Genomic DNA, 18,906 nt, shown 5'->3' on the forward strand with positions numbered 1-18,906 from the left:
CCTACCTAAAAATACACCACTGGCCAACCCGCGAATCCCATTCACGATAGTCACATTATTTTCCACGTAGTAAGGATCACACTTGGTAGTGCTGTTTCCACAGTAAATTTGATGAAGAACTCCGCTGACGTTTTTATTGCATTCGGTCAGTACATTGATATCCTTTAACAACCTCTTGCCAAGAATACACATCCTGGAATGCAGACAAGAACGTTGGTGAAGTTGTTTGGAAGGGAATTTGGTGCAACGAGGATTAATTGTATGTCTATGTACTTGAGGGACTCGTTGCCGTAGATGTTGTAGAATAAGCCGACATAGACGGCCACGATGGAGAGGATAACGCAGGCTAGGGCGACCGTGGCGAACTTGTTGACGAACTTGACGCCGATGAACACGATGGTGCCCATTACCATAAGTAGACACGTCCCGTATACTCGGAAGTTATTATACATGATGCTTGGGTCTTTGGTGAAGTCACCGAATATACTGAGCGACGGCGCCATGTAAGTCTACGACAGACGAAGCGTTTACTTTCAGTTGGTAGAGAGATTTTTGGTTAAAGTGTATGAGAGATCGATAAGATGAAACGGAATCCTATTTTGTGGTTGCTAGAGGGAAGTTTTAATCCTTTGCATTTCGATAAGTTCCTAACACGATCAATTAACACTCTTTCATGTTGAGAGTTTCTGAATCCCAAAGGGAAGAATTATAAATTTACCAAGACAATTTCAACAGCACCGATAATGTACATGGCAGCAGCTAAGGTGGTACCCGTGTAGAAGAGCATTCCCACAGCACCACCAAATTCTGGTCCTAAACTTCTGGATATCATGAAGTAGGATCCTCCGGCTGGTACCACACCATTGGTCGCGATGGCACTCATGCTGATGGCGGTCAGCATTGTCTACGTGGACAGAGAAATATAAACATCGTATATAATTAAAGAAAGCTCCGTCGCCGTTCTATCGATACCCACCACGCAGCAACAACATAGCACGATGAAGAAACCTTGAATGGCGCCTGCCGTCCCAACGACCCAAGTCAAACGAATGAAGAGAATAACACCGAAGATATTTTGGATGCAGGGCAAAAAGACACCGATCAAGGTACCCATTCGTGCTCCACTTTGAACAGGCGAAGGTTTGGCGTCCGGATCGGTTGCAGCTGGAATCGTGTTGCTGTAATCCGACAGGCGGGTGAGGAGCGTAGAGATTCGAGGGCGGACTTCCATCTCTTCCTGAAAGGAAGAAAATCGGTTTATAGTATCTTGTTCCTTATCGATGTCAAATTTAGGAGAATGATATAAAAATGGTCAGATTTTCAGAGAGTACGCTGTAACATCTAGGGGAGAATGCACAATTTGAACAGCTTAAGTTCAAGCATATTAAAAGCCCCGATAATGGTCAGGCTAGCGTGAAACATCTGGTTAATTGGATCGCTTTGAAACTGTTTCCACCTGATACACAGGCAGCCCAATTTCTTGGAAACATAAGCTGGCCGTAACAGGCTATGAGATTCAGACAGAACATTATCTCTAATATTTCCAACACGAAGGTGAGCCCATTTTAATTTATACTCTGCAATATCTTACGTGATAAATTCATTTACGATCCGTGTCGTATAAAATATAAAGCGTTAATTAAAGCTTCTATTAATAAAGCTTTTATTTCAAAAATAAATAACGATTCAGTTTAGATCTATGATTCCAATTTAGAGTTAAAAAGATATTAAGAATCGAGAAGAAAGCTGGCTGATATATTTAAGTCGGTCTGATCAGGCGCGTACTTTTCTACTACTTTGTTTCGTAAACGTTCATACTTTACAATGGTAATTTGAAGAATCGAACAATTTGCTTTTAGGCAATTGGCTGAGCTCGTACTATCTATTCTACTTACGACGTTAAGTTTCATTATAAGCGTTATATAATTCTATAAATTGATAAATTGCAATACATTGGCTTTTACGTTTCTAAGGGTGTCCGTAAATAGAAAAGAAAGCTTTTAGCTTTATGAAGTCGTACAGTTTTCAAACTTTCGAAGTTATTAATGTTTCGAAAGAGTGAAAGTCTCCAACATTCGTTATCACGTCGTCTGGTTTGTCTTCGTTAGCAGGAAAACAGGTCGAGGAGCGGTTAAAAGAAGATACCGGATTATAAATATTCAGTGTGACAGAGGAAAGACGATACTGGGAGGAAATTTCATCCCGTCCAGACGGAAAAAAGTCGATAAATATACCGAACGGTCGTTTTAATTGGACTGGCGATGATACTGTTTGCGGATTAATCACTCAACGTGTTTAATTAATTGATCAACGAGACTTAATTCATTGGCAAAAGAAAAAATCCGCTAGATTTCCGACCGTCGGAAAATATTTCCTATAAAATGCAATTCACGCAGTATCGCACGAATTTTTATTTCGTAGGAATCTTGTCGTCAAACGCTTTGTAATCACAGAGGAACTTTCATTGAAATTCCTCGGCAATTCTCCTGAATATTCAGCAAAGAATAATTAGTTCTCGAGGAAGAAAAAGCTCTTGCTAAAGCGAGTATAAACAATGAAAAATTAACGTGTTTCTTCAACGAACAACTTCAAAGTAAGCATTCGCTCGGAAGAAACTTCTCGGACGAAAATTATTTCTCTCGGTAAAGTTTTGCAAAATGTTGCTTCTAATTTCCACGCGGTTCTCCTGGTCCGAATTTCAACGAGCTGTTTTACGGCGAAAAGTCGCTTTCAGCATCGACACGATGTTACCAGTCTAACCATGGAAGCTCATCGAGCGGGAACGCGCGATAAGGCGCTGTAGGATTCGATTTATGTTTGCGTCAAAGTGTAGCGAGTTTCGACCAAGTTTCTCACCTGTTTCTAATCCAATTAGCATCCTATCTAAGCGATACCATTAATTAATTGTTAGCCCGCGAGGAATCGATAATCGATAAGACGGGGGACAAATCTAAATAGATCGATGGATGGAAGATTAATAGTACGAATTTGTAGGAAGCAAAACGGAGGATTTCTCTCCGAATTAACGACGTATCGACCTTTTGAATTTATGCATGACATCTTTTGCGGCACAATGCGAACGATATAAAATTCCAAGTCAACAGAATTAACGAGAGATTTCTTCATTTCCAATTATAAATAATCAAAGATTCACCCTCTCAAAGCGTTTTATTATCATTTTTTTTTACAAATTGAAACCATTATCGATGAAAACCATTAAATCCCAATAATATTAGTCGCAATCGCTGAAGCATTTTCGTTTAAACGGCAACGCGGTTGGATCGCTTTCAAGCGCAGTCCTTGAACCGACCAAGAATCCAGGTGCAATGTTACGTAACGAGCGCATTCTGACAGGCGGAGATGCAGCAAGAAAACGGAAGGGAGAAAAGATAGATCCGGAATGACGCAGCGGAGGATGGAAACGCGTGGCACTCGTCGTCTATAGTCGGTTAATTAACGTGTTCCCTTTGGCCGTATCGTAGTCTTCTCATAGACTGAAACTCGCGCGCGGTTTGGCTTCGACCTCGATTCCTGAATATCCAATTATCCGTTTCTCTTCTTGCTGCAATAGTTCTCTCTCTCTCTCTCTCTCTTTTTCTTTCCCTGTCGGTCGAAACTATCTGCGACCAGACCAGCCTTATCGTTGCTGATTTCCTCTGCATCTCTCTCTCGTTGCCGCTTCTTGTCTCTACCCCCTTCGTCTACCTCTGCTTTGTCGAAGAAGCGAAACGAAAAAACGACGAAGAGTCTGCTTGAAATACCAAGTATCGAGAACATGAGCGTGTTACAGTCGAATCGGTATATCGACGCTGAAAATCTTTTCCGCTTTCTTATGGAAAAATTCACCGTCGTCCTTTTGTCTGGTAAAAGCCAAGAAAATAATTCGACAGAAGCGAGAATTTAGCAAGGAAATTAAAGCGAGCGTGAGACCGCTCGCGGGAATAGAGATTACGGTAAGAAAAAGAAGCTCGAGACACTCAGGTGGGAAAGGGGCTCGTCAGAGGGGGAACGAACAAAAGAAAAATAAAAACCGCCGACGAAGGACAATGTTTCGAAGAATAAAACAAGATGCGCCACCGCGGAGGAATCCATTCGTGGGTTGCTTGGTCGTTGAACGACAATTAAGCGAATTGCACACTCCAGTGAATCCAACCCTCCCGCTCTCTCTCTCTTTCTCTCTCTTCCTCCTTCCTTTGCGTTTTAACGAAGGACCCTTCTTTCGAGAGAAGATAGTCGGAACCTTCGTCGTCCCAGTTTTCTTATCTGTTCAACTACCATCGCTATTGTTCGCGTAACCAATTTCAATTACAAATTCAACTCCCGATACTTCGCGTTTTGCCATTTCCGCTATCGCTTCGGACTTAAAACTATGCAAGCATTTCTTAGATCGTGCCTTGTAAAGCAATTTCAATTGAGTTTCAAGCATCGGTTTATATGGTCGCGATTTTAATGTAGAAGCTTAACGTCGTCGACGATAGAAGTGCTACTGGATCGAAGTGAAATGTATTTGCTTACGCTATAGAGGAAGAGATTCGTCTCGTATTCCGTCTTCTTCTCGGAATTACCGCCGCCCACCATGGAGTCGCCATCTCCGCCGGTGCCGCCGCCATCGCCTGAAAACAGAAAAACATTCTGTAATTCTCCCGTGGTTTATCACGGCGAAGTCTGAAAGAAATGTCTAGTAGTCGATCAACGTTGCCTGATATCGTAATATGACACATTTAAATATTAAGAGTATAGTAATAGATTTTCACCTAGTTTATTTGGCGATTCGTATGGAAGAAGAAAGGACCACGGACGATTTAAAAAAGATTTCCCCTGAAGAATGAAGACTGGAATATAAACGACGTTGCAGCGTAACGATAAGACGATAAACCTACCGTGTCTTTAGAAATAGCTTAAGTGATCGACGACCGTGTATAACCGAGGAAAATCTAACAAGGCGGATTTTTTGGAATTAGCGTGTCTTTTCTACCTTTCCTCGAACTCACCACGCTTTATTAATTTATCGTCTGCGGGCTGTTAGTCGGACACGCGCGCGGTCGCTTCAGGGGTTAGACTTTCCGCTTCCTCGGAACATGCCTTCATCGATTACTTATTCTCTCCACCCTCTTTATTTCGAGAAAATACCAAGTCAGGAAATTCGAACGTTTACCCACACCAGCAACGTACCTAACTTGAGCCATTTTTCTATCGGTCAGTCTGTAATGGAATTTTGCCAAATAAACACGTATTTCTTCTGCAAGTGGTCTGCGCGCCCATTCCGACTTTCTCCGAGCCGTTTTTATATTTCAGATAAACTCAACTGTATTAAACTCGTCTGTACACAGTTCGTGCTAGTGGAGTGACAGTTCGCGCCAACGATCTCTCGTACTGCAACGAACGTATTATGGAGGAAACAATAGCGATAGAGTAAAGTTAGTAGTTAAATCGTCTCGAAGCTTGTTTGCCCGTTGATCTGAATATCTGTGTAATAGAAAGTGGAGAAAGTTTTAATAGAAATAGGAGGGTGAAAGCGAGAACGCTTCGGTTAAAAAGTTTTAATAGGCGTCGAGAGGGAAGCAAACTGACAGATTCCCAGTTAGTCTGTATCTGGAGATTGACTTTTTCACTGCTATATGTTTTTTTTCCCCGTTATTTTTTCTGTTTGTTCCTCTCGAACGCGCCACCGCAATCACAAATTGAATTTCGATCGAAATCCGGGCTTTTCCTTTCTACCGCTCAACGATTAATAGCAAACGAATAGAAAACAAACTTCCATTTGTTTCTGGTTTGCCGTGTAAGCCGGAAAATCTACGAAACCCGAAACTTGGACGCAATTTCAATTTTTCACACCGAACAAAGTAAAACTATAAGAATCGCTAAAATATTTAAGCGATACTCGATGACACGTTGAATTATCGTCAGGTTTGTCTCTTTGTTGTTTTCTGAAATAAATAACTAAGTCAATTATACTTGTTATATTATCATATAAAAATAAGAAATATAAACGGAGAAGAAACACAAGTTTGCTAAAGCTCCACGATCATAAGCTGCATTAAACATTCGTATCTCTGCGGCGTAACAGCCATTCCCAGAAAATCCCAAGTAACAGAGAGTCGCTTTATCTTTACACGAAACTGTGAAACGTTTCTCGTGTTACCGTGTCGCAGACAGAAAATCGTACGATAACGGAATAGGAATATACGAGCACGTAAGATACCCGGGAAATATCGTTCAGTCGTCGTGGATCCACTTTATGGTTGAAACGTACGCGCAGAATATAAGTCTGCCAGTGGTACGTGCTAGTGGTACGAGTCAACCTATCGATCGCTATCTCGTAGACTTTCGATTTAAAATTTGTTTCGTCACTCCAAACTATCTCTGTGTGTTTCATAAATTAGTCTCCACCTAAGAACGAAGGAAAGAAGAGAACGAAAGAAGTTTGTCCTATACCAAGAGACACATACGTATATATTTATAAATTTATATGGAAAAATTGTCCGATCGTGTACGGATTGATCCGTGTCGATCGATCGGATGCGGTAGAGGCAAGCAGAGTCTGCGGAGGCGTCACGACGTGCTTCCACGTCGAATCGACGTCCTTCACTTCCGCGGAAACGTATTTCTACCCGCAATAACGAATTACTCTCACGTTTCAATCTGGCCTCTGGTCGTGAATTCCGCGAACGTTCGTTTCGTTCATCCAACGTTTCAACGAACGTCTTGCACTCGATTTATTTACCTTAGTCTTGGCTGTATCGTTCCACAAAGAACTAAAACATGGAAAACCGTGGAAAACCTATCGTGCACTGATTTCGATCTTCTCGCGCGATCTCTCCGTCTCCATAGACTGTAGTCTTACGTAAAATATTTGCGTCGGCTGGCGATAGTTTTAAGATAGAAACGGTATATAGCGAGCAAGTTTTATACTTATGGAAAATTGTATTTCTAAGACAATACCTTTACCTGGGAGATTGCATACGGAAATGTACGATTTAGAGAATTTTCTCCGGTTTTACGTAGAATCATAGAGTTGAGTTCGTCAAGAGAAATCTCGGTCAGAGGACTAGATACGTGGAAATTGTTAGTTGTCCCGGCAAATGTAGGCAATTTGCTTGTTGCCAATTATATTTCTCTTATAGAACTGCAAAATTTCTTTGATCGTTACTTCGAAACCGGAACCGAAAACCGACAACGGCGGTCATTCTATCGAAACCGTGTCGCTTGGAAAAGAAGTGGTCGAAGTAGAATTCTCTCTCTTAAAGAATTTTTATTCGGTGACGTGTGATCGACCGGAACGATATCGATTTACGACGCAAAGTGAACTCGAAACTTCCTTTGCGCGAACAGAAGCTACCGAAGGGAAACAGACCGTACATCCCTATTTCCGCCGCGTATTTTCTCCTCCTTTTCGTTGCCCGGGGGAAATGTTATGAGAAAACAAGATAAGTTGCGCTCGCGAACGGCCATCGAAGCGTCGAGTATCCAAACGAAGGCACAAAAAAGAATTGCTCCCCTGTTTTTCCACGAGACGATCGTCGTTGGGTACTTACGTTCGTATTTTTCGACAAAACGTAAGCCGTGGAGAGAGAAAAATTTCAACGAGGACCCTTCGATCGATATGATAATGGGATTGGCGAGGAGATCTCGAGGTCGACGAGCATAGAGCAATTAGGAAAGGCTCGATATTCGAAACAAGCTTGCCGAAGTAACAGACAGGTTGCGTCCGAACAATCTAAAAACTAGGCCAGTCGATATTAACTTGCTGATTTGTCTCTCAGTTCCTTTGTGAAACCGCGTTCTGCCTCCGTCTATATCTGGAAATCGGTAATTGCATTCAGATGGTCGATGAAATTCGTTTAATTGAAAGTTTAAATGAATTGTCAAGCGAAGAATTACTCGATCCTGCCAATAGTTCATCGATATTTCGCTGATTTAGTAGCTTCTTTCATATCGAAGCGATGGTTGCTCTGTTGCTTTATTATTTTATACGAAAAAGCGACGATTCTCCGCAGAGATATTTTTGGCCGAATAACAAGGGAATAAAAGAAATCGAAGGAATTGGAAGCGGATTGGAAGGGAACGTCGGTGGGAAAGGCCAATGCTGATTCGGCTACTTTAATCCGCGCGTTTCTTTGTGTGGGAAGAGCAGTTTCGCCGGCCAAAACAGGACACAGGGACACGTGACAAAGTACATCGAAGAATGCGGTTACGGTCGACTTTCTAGAAAAGCTGTTCGTACGTCGTTTCAAGCACAAGTCGATTTGCTTTTCCAATTCTTCGCTTTGTCGTTTGGCTTTCGTGTTTCTTCATTGAATGTTCTTCCTCCCTTAGATTCCGCTCTCTGATTCTTTTCAACATCTCCAACGTCTCTTCCCGACGTTCCCCAATTTTCTAACTCGTGTTTTCGAATTCTCCAATCTCCTTTCTGAGAATCGCCGTTCGTTTCTTTTCTTACTTTTCGTTCTTTAGTTTCCCGATTGATCGATACGACAGATATATATATATAAATATAAAGTTTGATTCGAAATTAATCGAGTTGGTGGTCAACATGGAAGCATCGGTTGATTCAGCTGCACGCTGCAGGAACAATCTCGCCGATGCTGGCGACAGCGTCTTGCGGTTACTCGAAATTCAGTCACTCCTCGTCCGGTGCACCTTAACTTGGCACGGAACACTGCAACCCTAACTTGCATTGCGTTCGATATGATCCTCCAGTTTCGTGCAAATCGCAGTGAAATCGAACACAGCTCGTATCGTTCGCAAAAATGTTGCTCTGCGATCGTTCTCCGTACAGCTACGTACGTAATTTGGTCAATCGCAATCGTTTTTAATAAAAATAAAACTGTTTTGCTAAAAGATATCGAAGCATCCAAGAGAGCAATTGTAATTGCGAGAATACAAAAGACACTGTTCGGAATTTTGAGTGGCCGTCCGTTTATGGACAGGCACATTCCCTTCTTCAGGAAATTCCGAATTTCACGTCCTCCTCGAGCTGTAAACCTAATGACTCCGAAGTGAGGTAAGAAACCACGGGAAAGGACGATGGACGGACGAAACTCAACGGCTGATAGGGAGAATCATCAACGTACATCATCGTACGAGTTCATCATCGAACATCGTACCGTGCGGGTGAAATACTTCACTCTCAACAAGATCCTACCACCGCCGTGTTCAGAACATCGCACTTTACATTTATACAACAGATGCAAATACAGTGCTGGATTGTTCCAACACTCGATCTATTAAACCTCCTCCATCTCGAGCGTTAAGTCATTCGAGGTACGCGATATCGAGCGATCGGTTTGATCCGACCGGTTGCTCTTTAGTCGACAATTCACAAACAGTGAAAACACACACGTGAAACAGGCACGAACAGTTAAAAGGGAAAATTTCCCATCAAAATCGTGCGCAACGGAGGAAACGGTGTAGGCAAATTAACATCGTATCGTAATAACATCCAAAGACACTTTCGATTCTCGTCGAGGAGGAATCGCGGCCACTGTTTAATCGGGACTCGCGTTTAGTCGAGTTTCCGTCCGACAAACTACATCGAGTTCCATGCATCCCTAATTATTTTAATCGTGTTTGCTCCTTCCATTATGCGTTCCTTGGTGGTGGTGGTGGTGGTGGTGGTGGTGGTGGCGACTGGAAACACCGTTAAAAGCAACGCGCGCGGCCGATAGCAGTTTCGCAAAGCGTGGGAGGCCAGGGTAATTGCGATGCATGCCAGTATCGACAGCGAGAACAGGTAAATACGAGAATACCCTAACGAAACCAAGGGACAGAGTGAATTAATTAGAACGTAGATTCGATGGGGATAGGGTATCGGTTGCGCAATTGTTGCGGTCTATGTTTAATATCAATCCTGGTCAATTTACGTCGAACGGTCGGCCGATTATTTAACGCGTCAGTAAAATATACAAGTTCTCGTTGGTTCGGCGCCGTTTCACTGGAAATTCCGTCGCTTCAATCATCGTGAACGCTAATTACATTCACGTGATAAATATACGCTGATATATATCGCAACCGTTGGATTTTATTATCCGGCTATTTGGATTGGGTATTTAATTTGGAATTGGACGAGAACACGTGAAATCACCCGATGATCGATGTTAACGTTTCTTTCATTGCGATATCTGATGAAATTAACGGCTTCGGATCTGATTTATCGATAGACTCGAAATTTAAGAAATTTCTGCCGTATAAATTGAGACGTCGAAATCGTTTCTTCGAAGATTCATTGACTGACGTTTCTCGTAGCGGCTTACGTAACCGCGTAACAGCGAACAACGTTGGTGTACACGTAAACGCTCGGATACGTGCGGATGAGTTACCCTAAGTGGCTGAACTCGTGCAGGCGGGTTTCAAACGCGATTAATTCACCGACACGTCTTACCTCCCGAACTCTTAATCGATTTTGCCCGAGACGACCAAGATTTCCTGATATCTACACCGTGTTCAAACGTGTTTCTTATATCGTTGAAATTAAGGAGGAATGTTTGAAAACACAAAGATGATTCTTCTTATGATACAGGGATTTAATAAACAAAATTACCAAGTACGTATAATCATATACTGTACGTTTGAGGCAATGGTATATTTTTATGTTTGACCGTGCTTCAGATAAATATCTGCGCGTAGTTGCTTTGGGACAGAGAGTTGCAAAGTCTCGGAAGTATGCAGTAACCTTCTCTGCCGTGGATATTGCCAGCTACGTTTACGACCTGTTCCACGAACGATCATCAACTCGTAGAACTTCACGCGTGTACTGCGAGCAGCGAGAACAAAGTATTTGACTATTCAAACGCGGATTTTCGGCTGGAATAGTTTCAAACTTCCTCGATGTGGACCACTGGCAACCTGCGCCGGTAAATTCCCACGTGATTATCAATTTCCAGTTCTGGAACAACTACCATCTATTCTACGTTCAAGATTACGCTCGTCTAATAATCGTAAAGTTACGGAAGATTCGAATTTCATTCGGTAACCGCAGTAGAATATTCGTCGTAGAACAAAAGTGGTGTAGCCGAGGAAAAATGGCGAAGATTCAACTAAACCGGAACATGGGGTCAGGGGACGGAAACGATTGTTCGAAAGATTCGAGCCAGATACGAGATCGCGCAATTGGAACGCGAACGATAAGGAGGAAGAGTGCAGCAAGGGTTGGAATTCGAGAATTTCAGCTGGCGAGAACATTTGCCAACGTTTGTCAGCCAGATCGCTCGCTCACGATTCTCTTAGCGAATTCACTACGAGAATTAAGCACCGCGTCCTTTTCGGCCAACTTGAAGAATTATTGGCTGAATCGTGAGCGATTAAACTCACATTTTACATTCATTCGCCGAATATTTTGGCTTAGACCCGGCGATGATGAAAGACTTAACTTTTCGCGACGTGACATTTTTGCCAATAAATTTTGAATATTCCATGGCAGGCAATTGGTCGGATTTATATGAGCCGCGCCGTTTAATTGGTATCCTGCGGTTCTACGAACGCGCGTGGAATCCGCGCGCTCGGCCGCGTAATTACTTACTTACGTATGCCCGGTTAAATCGAATCGGCTCGAACCGGATACTCCGTGACCCGAATGAGGTCTGAAAGCTGGGACTAACGAACGATCGTTCCGCCTCTCTTCTCCGTGCATTCTTACGTTATCTTCTTAATTGGCACAGCGATTCGATGAATTTTTACGCGATTTTGATTCGCTCGTAACAAGATAGAATAAAGAGTCCAGCATCCATAAATCTGTCAAATAGATTTCACCATCTTTTTCTTCAAATTCTCTATATTCGCGCTAATCTATGTTTATGTTAATCGCGTTTCTATGTTTATGTTAATTTCTTGCGACAATTCGAGCTCAGATACTCTACGAAGCTGGAGAAGGCTTTGCGACGTTTCCAAACGCTTTGAAAGCCAGTCGAAGAGGGAAACGTAGGAAAAGTCAGCAGGCAATAGTGGAGAATGGTCGATGATCGCGGGCTTGATAACCAAGCTGTGTGCGTACGAGCATAAAAGCAAATGGTAACAATGTCGGGCGTGTCCCGGTTGGTCGGTGTCCCAATTTCTCTGCTCGCTGAATCACGATAAATCGCGCGGCGGCGCGGCGGCGTGGGACCGGGGCGGCACGGCGTCGCGACGATAGTATTCGGCATTCGATTTTATTACGACGGCAGTCAGGTGCCGGTTATTGGCACTGGGCTGATTTATGCGATCCTGCGTGATCATGATCGACGGTGTTGCTGAGCGCAATGGTGGGCAGAATGGTGGTTTGATCTCGTGGAAACTTTGGTTCGCGTTTCGACAAAACTCGTCCAATGTTTGAAATTTGTTACTTTTCTGAAAACTTTGCGTCATTGTGTGATTCTTACTTTTTTGTTTTGGAAAAAGTGACTTCTAATTCGAATGAAGAATTTTTTAATCTAAAGTAACTTAAAAATTGTTCGCAACTTAGTATTTTGTTAAACAGTTTACACATGGACGAAGAAATGTGAAGTTGCTTCGAATGTATCGTCGAAGATATGGAACGTCGTAACGACAGGAGCGTTAAAAATCTTAAATCAAAAGTGAGAACTATGATTCCGACGACGGTCCCTAATTCGTTTAGGAGGAAGCTACGGCGACCTAGAAATTTCCACCTGACAATTACGTCGAATCAGACGTATCAAAAAAATATTCCAAATTTTATCTGTTCTAGTTGTTTCAGATTCTATGCTGTAAAGTAACGTTATTATATTTTTCGAGGAAGTAACATTTACCGCGTCGGGAGTTAAACGTAAAGCGTGGCCGTGAGCTGTCTGGATGTGTGCAGAAGTGTGGTAAGCTCGAGATAGCAAGAAACGTCGTCACGTCGTGAGCATCCTTACAATGGAAACTACTTAACCCTCCGCTTGCCCTTGTCCTAATCTCGTTTAAACGCGCACGAGGCCCAGCACACGTTTTCGTCGTGAATCGACCGGCTACTCGACCGAGAGGAGATTCAGTTGAATCAACAAAGCGTTGGCTTACATCGACTACTCGTCGAAACGACTAAGCTATGCCAATCTATCTTCTTCCGTGTTGCACGGTTTCGTGGCAAATGAGAACACAACTATTATCGTACCACAGTTCGTTCTGTATTATATTGTAATAAATAACAACAATTACCATTCCAGTAGAACGTCCAAGTACCTTCGATGTAAATTTACTTTCTTATTTGCATATAGTAATTTTTATATTATCGTATTAGCGTTTTGAAAGAATCTAATCCATCGACTAACCGATGAAAACGAGAAAAAAGATGCGAATATTCGATAGACTGAAAAATCTTCCAGTCTATCGAAACTGTACTCGTCCTTGTCCAAGAATTCTGCAAAGTCCGCGATATCCTTTTAACTGGGATCGATCAGCCACTCGAGCGCTAGGCAAATTCGATTGGATCAACAAAGTGCTGGTTGGCCACAATCCCCAAACGAGCTCGTTTCATCGCAGCTTCAAGGCTTGGTTAATAAATGTTTCGTAAAAACAAACTGCCAAAGTGAAGCTGCTTCGTTGCGATTAATCGAGGCAGAAATTCGCGATTTAAACGTTAAAAGGCAACTGAAGCAGCGTGGCCCCCGGCCCGAACAGACCGAGCACGTTTGCCTGACGGGTAAACGAATTAATTTGTCAACGCGAATTCACCAGGGCGCGGACGAACAGCTCGAGTAAGAGCACGCTTGTCTCGCGTCGTTTCTAATTTCGTTAGCTTCGATGAAACGACGACAAATGGCCAACCGTTGCCTCTGCCGCTGATCAAATTAATTTCTGATCTCTCTGGCGAACTTCCCCGAGAACCTGTTCAACGGAGAAAATTTCATTACGCGTGGACTAGCAGCGTGACTTGTTCGCGAACCTCGTTTGTGTCGAGATTCGGAATCAGTTAACAAATTTCAAGATTTCCTTAGATTTCTCATGTTTCTCGAAGGAAATACAATTGGCAACGTTTTGAAAACTATTCCATGGATGTTACGAACTTGACTCGTTGTTTAGGGCCAAGTTGGAAATGTTTTATGTGCGAGATAGAAATGTCGTGTACATTAGTTTGTGGGCAAGAACAGGCAATCGGATGGAAAAAGTCGGTTTGCTTGCCTATACCTTTTGTTCGTTCTTACGGTGAATTCACACGAAGCCTGCGAGATGTTGTTACGACGAACTGTTTTGCTGGAAGGAAAGCTCGGATAAACCAACTACGATTACTAGTTCATCGTTCCGCGAGACTCTAAGTGACTTTGCCTGCTCGCTCGAACGATTAATATTATCGTTGTTTGCATTGTGGAGCTTCCCGATTCGATACGATTTCGCTCGAATGAAAAGTCGAAAATATCTTTCTATATATGTTCATTTCGAGAGAAATGATAAATTCGAGAAGAAGCAGGAAACTAGAGTCTTCGATGAATAAACTTTACCTTGTTAAAAGGAATTTTGTTGGAGGAAAGAGAAAGAGGATTATTTTTCCTTATCTTCTTGCCGAACTCTCGGGAAATAGAGATTTTCAGATTCGAGAAATCTTCCTTGCAAACTACTCGATACACAGTTACGGCGAGTTTAAACGTTCTTTGTTCCTGAAACTTTGTCATTCGTCTTTTTATCCTTCCTTGACTCGTTCGGGTTTCCCTCTGGCCGCAACAAACCGACCATAGATTAAGGCTAATACTGTTCATCTTGTCTACCATCTCGGCCAGGCTATAAATCATACAAAATAACAGATATGAATTCCACGAGATAGAAGCAACCTGCATTTTGCCCTCTACAGACCACTTACTTAATCCACTCTTTTAAACAACATCTGCGGATTGCTTTGCTTCCAGTTGTGTCTGCGTTTTAACCATCTCTCCTTTTAGCTCGCCTCTGTACCTGCTAAATATTTATCCGCTGAGAATTTGTTTCCAAGTTGAATTTCAATTTCGATGCTTATACTTTAAACGTAACGTCACGAAATCTCGCTTCCTTCTTCCAGCGAATATCGTTGGTTATCCTCTAACGAATTCATATCTCGCGTTATGTAGCGTGGAATAGTTTTAGATCGTTAAAAGCAACGAAGAAGATCAATGTGTAGCGTATAAATGAATTGGGCGACGCGGGAGAGCGCGTGTTCCATATTCGCGTCGCATAAATTCACCGTGAAATAAACTCTTCCGGCTGGGATGTTTTTCCATCCGCAATTTCGACGATTTACCGAGGTCCATAGGATCGCGCGCGTAAATTTCACGAGCGGTGGACGTCTCGCGAATCTGCTCGGTTCCCGACGACTCTGCTCGTAAATTTCGCCATGGACGTCGCGATATTCGCGCGGAGAGCACAGCCCTTCGGGGGGTCCAACACCGACGATGCTCCACTTTCGAATTGTAGGCCAACCAAGTGGTAGATCTTCAACAGCGTGGAACATTCGAGCGTCCCCGAAATTTGCATATCCCACTATGAATATTCGACACCCTTTCTCGACGTGTTTCCGCGCCAGCGGACACGACGTTTCTTCCGAAAGTAGCCGATTCTTTTTTTTATTACGCTTGCTATATCGCGTTTTTTTATAGCGCCCTCTATTTGAAGATACGCGATGGAAGATATTTGGAAGATTCTATTATTTTCCGAATTACATTTTTTTCATATTATTTTCAACGCATTTTCCCTGCCATTTCTATGTTATATTTCCTGTAGACTTGGAATTCCCTTCTATTGTTTCATTTTCTGGCACAGTTTCCAGTCCATTTGCGATACACAGATTTTTCACGACGTTTCTCCTTCTTTCTTCTTGACTTTCATGAATTTTTCCCTTCTTGTTAAAGACATACCGCAATCCTTTCTGGTAAATTGTATTTTGTTCTGAATTATGTAGCATTCCCATGTGTATTGCCGAGCTGGTAGCCAACCATCCCCCTTTCTTCCCTTTTTCTTCTTGTCTTCTTCGTTCAGGGAGTAACAGTGGAGACTTCCTCTCGTTCCAGAACGGAGAGTAATTCTAATTTTATACGTCATATACTTTTTTCTGTGGCAGAACCTTTTTACATTTTTTATTTGATATTTTTGGTTGCGTGGTACGTCCATAAATCGATGGACCCGAAAAATGCGTTGAAAAATATTGCGAAAGATTGGACTGGCTCTGTGGGACTCGAACCATGACCTAGTTGATGGAAAGCAATAGTTCTAACCATTCTACCATTTTGTCACAAGCCTTTTTATTTCATCGAACTATCGATAGAAAAGGTCGTCTTCGAAATTAAATTGCCGATAGGAAATGTCATTTAAGAAATTCTAAAATTCATCAAATGCATAATTCATCGTCCGAATGTCGACCATAATCAGCTTGCTGAAATCAAGTTGTCGTGTGATTATTCGCGCGTCGACGACCGCCGAAAAAACAACCTTTGACAATTTCGATTTCAGACGTCGTATTTTTACACGCCAACGCGACAGACCGTATCTCCGAGGAAATTCACGCTCTGTTCGCTCCTAATTGTCGATTATTTAAATTTCATCCAGTTTCCAGACAGCTCTTTGCTCTCTGCTCTCTCTTTCTCTCTCTGTCGCAGCGTCCGATAATGTTCCTCCGTCTTATATCGCGAAACACCGACACATTTCCGGTTAGCTTTCGTTTGCTCTACTCCCGAACGAATTACCTCGCGGTATATATATATATGTGTGTGTGTATATATATATATATATATATGTCTCTCTTTCTCGTGTTATTCCGTTTCGTGGCATTCAATTCGCATCGGTTTTCCCTCAGCAAGGACGAATATTTCATTGAACGTCCAGCTTCGTCACGGGTATTGTTAAACGATTTCTATTCGCCCCCGAGAATACAGCTTTTTAACGTTTTGTTTGTTCGAGGATATGGTACGATTTTTGAAAGAGAGGCATAGCGTGTTGCGAAAATAGGTGAACCTTTTTTTACTTTTAGCAATTTTTCGAATAAAAGATTGTACGCGAGAAACGTGTCGAATGCGATTCACGGTTCTCGCAAATTTTTTATACAGTCGACAGTAGTAACGCTTGAATAAAACATTAGTTACGTTTTTTTACGATTAATTATACTCTTTCTTGATTATTTAAAGATGCGAATAGACGCTTGGAAGCGTGAATTTCGTTACCAATGAAACGTTGTTAAAAGATATCAGCGTTTAAATAGTATACAAGTTTCTATAAATATGAATCTATCGTCTAATCATGGGGAAGTAGAATGTCTGACCACATACGAGCCGCTTTCACTTAAACCTTCTTTTCTCCTCTCCTTTCAAGCTCCTTTATCTTCTCTTCGTATAGTAATTCTTTAGTCGTAACAATACTTGTTCCTTTTCTCTATGTTTACGTGACGGCATTAATTACAAGAAATTACGTGGCTATTATTTCTAATTAATTTATTCGAGAAGATTGTCTAACGCAGATCTCGGACCGAAACAGCAATTGCAACGTCAATCGAGTCTGTTCGTTAGCAAATTCCATTTCTCCTAATTCGAAAGAGCCATCACGTACGCGCGGCGCTGTAATTTTTTCGCTTGAAATACACAATTGATCGAGCGAACAAGAAATTCGCACGGGACGCAACCTCGTTAAATTAATGGACGTTCGTGCAAAACGGAAGCCGCAAATACCTGCGGCCATTTGCGGTTGTCGCCGCGATACGATTCTCGAATACGCGTCATCGAATCGCTCGATCGGTTTCCGGCGCAGCACGTCGTTACCTTTCGTACCGTTTGGAATTTTCGAAGCCCAGTCGATCACACCTTCCGCATTTGAAATATCAGAATATTTTCGAGCGTGAACCAATTTTGGAAAGAACGAAATATTACCATAAAAGAATATAAGAATATAAAAAAATCTCTCTTTCTCTCTCTCTCTCTCTCTCTCTCTCTCTCTCTCTTGAAGTTTGGCAAGTAGAAGGGAGAGATGAATAGAGAAATCATTGAACGTTTTCGAATGTTCTTTTCATTGCAGGTTTTCAGGGAATAATTACATTCTTATGCAAGCAGCGATGAAACGTTAAGCACAATGCAATTCGTTCGTCAAGAAACCGACACAAATCGTAGGTGTAATTCATACCGGTAACATAACTCGAGGATCTCACTGGCATCTTAAACGTGATCATTGCGTTGCCATTCACGTAGACGCTGGGGTATATGCGACTGCATTAGCGCAAACAACCGGATACTTTCTTGCGCGTATTTATACTGCATGGCCGCATCCTGGTTTCCGTACACGTAATATGTTAATGCGAGTTTAGGCGACGCAGCGGGCTAGCGGAACAACTGACCCGAAATTTCAGCACGCGATCGCGAGAATACCAAAGGCGTTCCCTGCATTTTTAGAATATTCCTTGAATATTCCATTTTTTAAGATCTACCAGATTTTCTGATATCTTTTAGAATAACGTCGAGTCTAGGTTAAACATTAAAATATAATAAGACTCAAGTGCACGAGAGTTCAGAGCTTCGTGCTTTAAGACCTTTTACGAGAGCAATGTTAAATCTTAGAACATTAAAAATACGGCTTTATATGGAAAGTTGTCTAAAATGTTCGTCGAAGAGGAAACGATGCCATTTGTAAAACTAGCGTGGATCAGAAGTGACGCTAATTCCGATCCAAAGTGTTAAGTGAATAGAAGGTGAACAGAGAGAAAGAAGCAACGAGATTGGCCAATTTTCAAGGATCCTGGGACTGGTAGAATTAGGACAGTGGTTCGAGATAGAAGGAAGGGGTCATTTAGCATCATCGAGTTCGGTTCGCAAGTTCACTTTCTGGGTTGTTCTCGAACTTCCACTACCTGCACCGCGATGCGAAACTTCTGCGGCTGTTACGTTACTCTCAGCGTTAAGATGGAACTTTATTCCGTGCGAAAGGAGAATTTTCCTCAGTGTCGAAATGTTCCTCGAAGAAAATCAAATTAAGAAATATCGTACTTTTCGAGAA

General features: G+C 42.2%; 1 protein-coding gene across 6 annotated transcripts in view; it reads right to left on the reverse strand.

Annotated features, from left to right (window-relative positions):
• The window catches only part of LOC126871688 (solute carrier family 12 member 4), a 100,872-nt gene that overhangs the window by 8,689 nt on the left and 73,277 nt on the right, over positions 1-18,906 (reverse strand). For all 6 annotated transcript variants that reach the window (XM_050630752.1, XM_050630754.1, XM_050630756.1 and 3 more), the window contains 5 exons: positions 4,516-4,613; positions 977-1,237; positions 719-904; positions 274-509; positions 6-193 (listed from right to left, as the gene is read on the reverse strand). In XM_050630752.1, the coding sequence (XP_050486709.1) occupies positions 6-193; positions 274-509; positions 719-904; positions 977-1,237; positions 4,516-4,613 (969 nt within the window). The remainder of the gene's footprint in view (positions 1-5; positions 194-273; positions 510-718; positions 905-976; positions 1,238-4,515; positions 4,614-18,906) is intronic.

Source organism: Bombus huntii, chromosome 12, assembly GCF_024542735.1.
Source record: "Bombus huntii isolate Logan2020A chromosome 12, iyBomHunt1.1, whole genome shotgun sequence".
NCBI lineage: Eukaryota > Metazoa > Arthropoda > Insecta > Hymenoptera > Apidae > Bombus > Bombus huntii.